This window comes from Teleopsis dalmanni, chromosome 1 (genome assembly GCF_002237135.1).
Source record: "Teleopsis dalmanni isolate 2A chromosome 1, ASM223713v2, whole genome shotgun sequence".
NCBI classification, from domain to species: domain Eukaryota; kingdom Metazoa; phylum Arthropoda; class Insecta; order Diptera; family Diopsidae; genus Teleopsis; species Teleopsis dalmanni.
The window spans coordinates 152,641,050-152,648,485 of NC_051846.1; the positions used below are offsets into that span (position 1 = coordinate 152,641,050).

General features: G+C 30.1%; 1 protein-coding gene and 1 long non-coding RNA gene across 2 annotated transcripts in view; both read right to left on the reverse strand.

Annotated features, from left to right (window-relative positions):
• Positions 1–404: 404 nt before the first annotated feature.
• Positions 405–2,224, reverse strand: LOC119662700. The gene is made up of 3 exons (XR_005250874.1): positions 2,169–2,224; positions 546–665; positions 405–462 (listed from the first exon to the last, which is right to left on the reverse strand). It is a non-coding gene; the product is annotated as an uncharacterized LOC119662700 (long non-coding RNA).
• A 2,983-nt stretch (positions 2,225–5,207) lies between these two features.
• LOC119666467 (solute carrier family 12 member 8-like) overlaps positions 5,208–7,436 on the reverse strand; it is a 2,582-nt gene continuing 353 nt past the window's right edge. The window contains exons 2-6 of the mRNA XM_038075744.1: positions 7,161–7,362; positions 6,862–7,096; positions 6,214–6,801; positions 5,924–6,102; positions 5,208–5,861 (exon numbers count right to left, since the gene is read on the reverse strand). Coding sequence (XP_037931672.1) covers positions 5,702–5,861; positions 5,924–6,102; positions 6,214–6,801; positions 6,862–7,096; positions 7,161–7,362 — 1,364 coding nt within the window. The 3' untranslated portion in view covers positions 5,208–5,701. The remainder of the gene's footprint in view (positions 5,862–5,923; positions 6,103–6,213; positions 6,802–6,861; positions 7,097–7,160; positions 7,363–7,436) is intronic.

The window sequence follows — 7,436 nt, forward strand, 5'->3', positions numbered from 1 at the left end:
AAGTTTTTAAACACGTTGACTACCTCCTTCTTTGGAAGAATTCTAGATTTTCACATAGCAAGTGGAAGAACTACACTTGTTTATTCTGTATAATAAGGGGTTATCATCTAGCTGGAACTTGATATGCCACAATGTATCAGGATTTTTATACTTTCAAGTCTTTAAAGAACAATCCGTGTTTTTTAGTAGTTCCCGCTATCTACATGACCATTTTCATATGATATATAATATTGTAGAAAAGGTTGACATTTAAAATTATTATTAGAGAATGATTGACTGAGAAGAAAGCAATAGAGAGTTATTAGTTGCAATTTTCACTACAAATAATTAAGAGTATGGGAATTTTTTTTTTTTTTTAACAAACTTGAAACTTTTTGTCTTTTTTTTGTTTTTTTTGTAGAAACTTACTCTGTTCATTTGTTGGTGCTCTGCCGGGTTTACTTTCATTCTGCCAGTCTTCTTCTGATACCGAATAGTAGCACAAATAAACCAAAAATTATGAAGTATTCATATTCACATGCTTAGTATGTATCACAATTACGTACCTCCTTCACGTCCTTTGCGTTTCTTTTTCGAGGAGCTGCTGCTGCTGCTGCTGCTCTGATTCGATGAACTTTTATCTTTACTTTTCCAACGTATTAACATTTTGGCAAAAACTTTAAATACTGCAAACAAATCAAACGAAATGAAATATAATGGAAGGAGGAGGAGGTAGAGAAAGAGGAATAAAACCAACAAAAGCTTAGCAAAAAATTTGTTCAAGTGTATTTGCGGTGCGTTTAAGTAAATCTTAAGTTGAAGAATAATTTCACTGCTAAGCTACTTGAGGTTTCAAGAGGACACACACGAACACACAGAATGCAAAATTTTTGTTATTAAAAAGAAAACTGTTTTTTTAGGACTTTAAGCTCTCTGCCAATTTATGTACACAAAGTAGCCTGCGGCACGTGTTTTAGGTGACCCATCCCATAAAAAACAACAACAAATACACTAGACAATTTCCGGTAGTTGTATGTAAGTATGTGCACATGCCGAATGTAGGTAGGCACACACATTAACACATTAACTTATATATGCATGCAATTACTGCTTTTGGTATAAAAGTTTTTTTTTATTTATTTAAATTTCTTATGTCCTTACAATGAAGTCTTTTGTTCTTAAGACATTTTTCATTAATATTACACATTATACATTATTTATTATATATGCAAGCATTATTCCTACAGGAATTTCTATCGCAATATTATTATGATTTTCTCTGAAATGTAAATATTGCTGAAATTGCTGCTTTGCATGTGTAGGTGAAGAACACCTGTTTTGTTTGGCATGCGCATGCTTTTCCAACACCACCAAAACTTTTTGTTTGTTTATGTTTGGCATAATGTTTTTGCTCAATTATGACACCGGCAAGGAAGTTGATAAACATTTTTTTGCATGTTTTTCGCGTGAAGTTATGTGCTCAGTTTTCGTTTTTCATTTCTCAATGCGTGCACAAAGTAGCTCTCAGCAGAGAAGTCACAACGTTTCCCAAACTGTAGCAGAAACAGTGACATTAAACATTTTTTAACTTAAATTTGCAAGCATAAAAAATAAAAATTCTTTTCACATTTAAAATTTAATGAAAATTAATTCATATATAATCTAATTTACTTAATAAATTTATTAAAATTAAAAAATTAATAACTTATATAATTTAACACATAAAATTATAAATAATTCTAACTATTTTTATCTGCGAAACACAACAGTTAGATTTAAGCAAAAATTTACATCCTTCTTTCTTTATTATCCTAGCACAGGTTCATTAAAAATTCATAATTCATAATTTATGTGAAAAAAATATTTTTTCTCATTAAATAGCATTGTTATTAAAATTGAAGTTTTATATCATTGTAATTAAAAGTAAACGCAAATATTTAAATTTTTCTTTAATAAACTTTAACATCTTTAGGCTTTAACTGCACATTTATATATATACATTTTTATATATATATGCATTGAAATTTTTCACTACTTGGTTTTCATTTGCAATAAGCATTTTTCTATCATTTCAATTACACAAACCGTGCATAAAAATCACTTTTCTTTAATTTTAATGCATTCATTCGTATAACAACATTATAACTAATACATTTTTAATGTTGGATTTTTACTTAAAATATATTTACTGTATAAAATTTTCTGTGCAATGCGTTATTTCTTGTCTGTGACCGCTTTAGAAAACCGTTCGATACGTTTTAATGCTAAAATATTTTGTATATCATGAAAGAGTTTCCGCCCTAAATATGCTCCAGTCAAGGGAAATCTCAAAATTGCGCATGCACCACAAAACACAGTCACTCTCAAAGTGTTGGAAATTGAAGCTAATATTTACCGACAATTCAAATAAATAAATGGTAAATAATGTGAATTTATTTTAAAACGTAATTTCATATTTTTTGTCTTGTAAGATGTTTAATAAGAAATAAATTTTCCTATAAAATTAAAAAAAAAATAATTATATTTCATAGAAAAATTGTATTGCCTTTGAAAAGTACCTAATTCTGTACAGTGAAAGTACAGTAAATGCTCGTTAAGTGCAAATAAGTAAAATGAAAACCTGTTAATATATAACAGAGCTGTCCCTGTTATAATTCATAGAAAAATTGTATTGCCTTTGAAAAGTACCTAATTCTGTACAGCGAAAATACAGTAAATGCTCGTTAAGTCCAAATAAGTAAAACGAAATTCTGTTAATATATAACAGGGCTGTCCAAAGCACATGCGACATGTTTTTAATCTACTTCAATAACACGAATTTTCTTTTGATGTACTGGTAAATTTTATTATTTTAGACGAATTCGAATAGCAAAAAAAAGACAAGGACAAAAATTTTATTTAATTTATTAAAATTTGGCTCACCATGTTTCGAGCATTGCTAAGTACTCATCATCAGTGGTCTTTTCGGAAATTTTCGAATTTCTTAATTAGTATATAGTTCGTATATAATTTGTTTGGACTGTAATTACCTGGCTTAGAACTTTATTTTTATGGTATACCAAGTAAATGAATTTAAATTGATAAATTTGTTTTTATTTTTGTTTTTATTACAACTATGAACGTATGTATTTGTTTTTGCGGCCCTCCAATCTATACAGTAATTGGTATTGGCCCGCGATCGGATCTAGTCTGGACAACCTTGATATATAAACTTCATGATTTATACACTGTTGTATTTCCTTCCCTATTATGACATGCCTAACAGTTTCCTTACACTATATAAAACTAATGGACTACTGGGTTTCGAATAAGTGAATGCTTGTACTTAAAAATAAGTACTGCAAGTTCTTAAAAAATATGATGCAAATAAAATGAATACAAATGATAAATTAAATAAGTTTCTATGGATTGACTTTTATTTAACTCTTAGTTCTTGCTGAATATTGAAAGTTGACTCCATTTCCATACGAATTTTTCCGTTTCTTACACTATATAAGGGGTCCAATATTTTAAATGTCATCCCGATACTCTTTGCGATTATAGATACGTATATAATTATGAAATGTAAGTTTGATCATAGTCTAATTGAGAATAATAACTCCAGTATCGTATTCCTTAAAAATTCTATGTGACTTCCCAAGACGTCTTATGTTTTCTGAACAAAAGTGCTTACAATTAGGAAGGTCAGTAGGATGTATCTTGTAAGACAAAACAAAGAAAGTTTAACCATCTGAAACGAATTGCATGTTACTCTGATCTGGGTTCCAGATAATCGAAAAATATAGAACAAAGAAATAGCTGATAAGCTGACGAAAAATAGATCTGCTATGAATGAAACACAGAGCTGTTGCTCACACGACTTAATGTGGTTAAAAGTGCGTTTAAAACAAATGCCTCATAGAAACGATTTATGGATGGAAAAATTTTGTAAGACTAGTAGGGCATTATGGACGGGGTACAATATGAAACAAATATTATAGTCAATAAACAGAAATGCAAGGGATCACCCTATCGTTAAATGCACCCCATTCAAGTGGGTAGGTTTCTCCGTCTGGACCCGGATCCATATCATAACCCATGTATTCATTATGTAAATCCTTTCCTGTCATCTGCTTTAAGATCCCAGCGGGTTACAAGAACACTACAGCTATCTAAACTGTTGGCAATAATTACTCGTTTTTGGCTTATTGGAGAACAGGCGATTAGAATAGGGAACACTTATACTGTCATACCTACAAACAGACGAATACGAAACTATTTCACATATTCTGTGTTCATAGCCTGTTCTCATGAGATAGAGAATAGCTACCCTAGGTAAGCTGTTCTTTGATCAATGAACGTGAAAGGTTCTCAACCTCATAGATTAGATCTTATCATTCTGCTTAAGAAACAAACAGTTACTAAAAAGGATATGAACCAAACCGGTGCAAAACCGGATATTGAAATCTAGAAGTTCATAAAGGAATTTATGAATCGAATTTCGCAGATTTATATTAAAATTCATATTGCATCACTTTTATGTTTCATGTATATAAATAAATTTTATAACTACAATAAAAACAATATATTTTCTTTATGTCTTATGACATAAATACTAAAACTTAAAGACCAATAAATCATGAAATCAGTTTGTTGTTAAACATATTAAGAAATCAATTTTATTTTTTGAATGCCTTCTTTTGTGCACTTAAAATATTTGATGGGTGCAATCCCGAAAAGGGTATAGGTAATTTCAATAAATTTATTTCGATCATAACGAGTGAAAAATTCTGACAACTAATTAACAACGAATAATAATAATGAACTTCGTAATGAATAAATAGTTATACTTTATTTTCATACATTAGATACTCATTTACATTTACCTACAATTAGTTTATTAGTTTTTTATTTAATTTACACAATTCAAAAATTTCAGTTATACATTCATTTTAATAAATACACATTGGGCTATAAAACTTACAACGATAATTCTTTCATAGCACTTAGCAAATCTGTATGTAGTACTTAGTATAATTTACGATATATTGTATTTTTTACGATATATTGTATTTGTTTATATATATATATATATATTTATGTATATATAGAAATTTATATAAATAGGTGTACAAAAAATTACAATTTAATATAACAGAAGAGTAATATTAAACAATTTTGAAAATATTTATATTACTTAATATTAGTAATTTCAGAAACATTAATTTATATTTTTTAATTTAATTTTTAAATTAAATTTTTTTGATTTTGTGTTATAAATTTCTCCAATATTTTACTCAACGTTTAAGTAATGTTTTTCCCTTTACTTATTATCTCATTATCACATATGCTTCCTTAATCAATTTAAGCACGTATCGCAACTTAAGGAAACATACTTTAAGTATTTTAGTTAAATGAATAAAGTTTGAAAATTGACAACGTAATTAAAAAAGCTAAAATTTACAATAACAAATAATATAAAATATAATATATAAATGCACAACAAGTCTAGTAAAAATTGTTTAATATTTTTGCGCTGGGGTTTATACATCGTGTTCAAAAACTTTAAAAATATATATTGTAGCGATTATAGAGGCAGAGATTTGAATTAAAAAAGCAAAAGCAGATGTGGTATAGAGTATTATTGCTTTGTTAATACATTTGGTTGATTGGTTGGTCCAATTGCTGCAAACGGTTATTGAGCTTTTTTTAATTACATATTAATTCCTTACAAAAAAATAAATTATATAGTATCCACTAAATGACCTTCTACTACTGAAGACTGATGATATCGCCTTCGCTGTGAAAAGTCTTCATTTTCATCATTTAATTGTGTCGGTGAGAAATCAACACCAGGACAAGACGGCGTTACCACAATTTGTTCATATTCATGCATACGTTTACTAAAACATAACAAGAAAAAAATAGTTATAATAATTAATAGATGTTAATTTTTTTCAATTACCCGAAGCATCTGAATATAACACTTTTAAGCCAAGCAAAAAAGTTAAACTCTGCCGTTAGACCAGGTTTCACCGCTGGATTGGCTGTGCCTACGTAAAACCATATAATAAAGACAACTAAGAAGCAGGTTAACGCGTAGTACCAATTCACTAAGAGCATCACTAATAATTTTGTGAAAGCCTGAAAATAAATATAACAACATCATAACAACAACATAATAACATCTTCAGAAAAAATGAACTAACTATTCTTTTTCTACAACAATAAAAATTTAACTAATATTAGACTTACGCCTAAAAGTGATGCCCAGCGATTGCAATAACCAGAGTACCAATTTTTGGTTTTTGAATGAATCGGTGGACGTATTGGTGCAATGGGTTCTTCATCTTCATTTTCATGTGGACTTGCACCTTCGGGCGCAGCATCTTGATTAGTGCTATTGAAACCGTCTCGTATTATGACAGCATTTGGATCATTAGTATTGTGATTTTGCTGGATATGATTTCGTTCAGTCTCATTGCTAGAAGCTCCATTTGTTGAAGGCACATGTAGTGGTGAGTTTTGTGGGCTTTGTAAATTCTTATGACGTACTCGATCGGGGAAGAGAATATCCAAATCATTTCCTTCCTGTACAGAACCATAACGACGAGTCTCATATGAAGGACTCGAAGCTTGTATACGAAAACGTTCTTCTCGCTGCTCTTGTATATCAAATGTTTGTGCCAATGCAAAATATGAGTAGTCAATACAAGCATAGGTCAGCAAAAATGGCATGGTTACAATAGGTGCCAAGAAATTGATATCACCAACAATAATAAAAGTTACAGTAACGACAGCCACAACCGCCATAGCATACAGTGGCACTTTGTTAGGACCGCGCTATAAAATAAAAATTCGTATATAATTGTATGTAATTTACAAATTAATATTAAAACTTACGCCTTTGCCAAGTGCATCGATGCCTGGAATTACACTTTCATTTGCTATACTCTGTAAAACGCGTGGTGTGCCATACATAGCGCCTAAACACGATGACATACTTGACACATAAATTCCGGATAAGAGTAAAAATTGCACTGCAGAAACTTTAACGGATATCATGAAATCAGTAAGCAGTGTAACACGAGAGCACGTGGAACCAAGGAAAAGCACAAAAACCAAGTAAAGGAAGGTACTAAGTTGGAAAAAAAATACAGTTAAGTCAAAATTTATTCAAAAGTCAATGTGCATCTACTCACGATGTACCGAAGGCTGCTAATGTGCCATTTGGTATATCGGTTGAAGGTGCCCGTAAATCACCACTCATATTAATACCAGATAAAACACCAGTTACTGTGGGAAAGAATACACCAAAAACGCGAAACCATGAATAACCATCCTGATAGTTCGGCCAAAGATTATCAACGAAATCTCCAGTATTCCAGCCATTAAAACCGTTCTCTACGAAATAAATGCAAATATTTAGAAATATATCATTGTACTAGAAATTACAAAAGTAACTTACTAGGATCTTC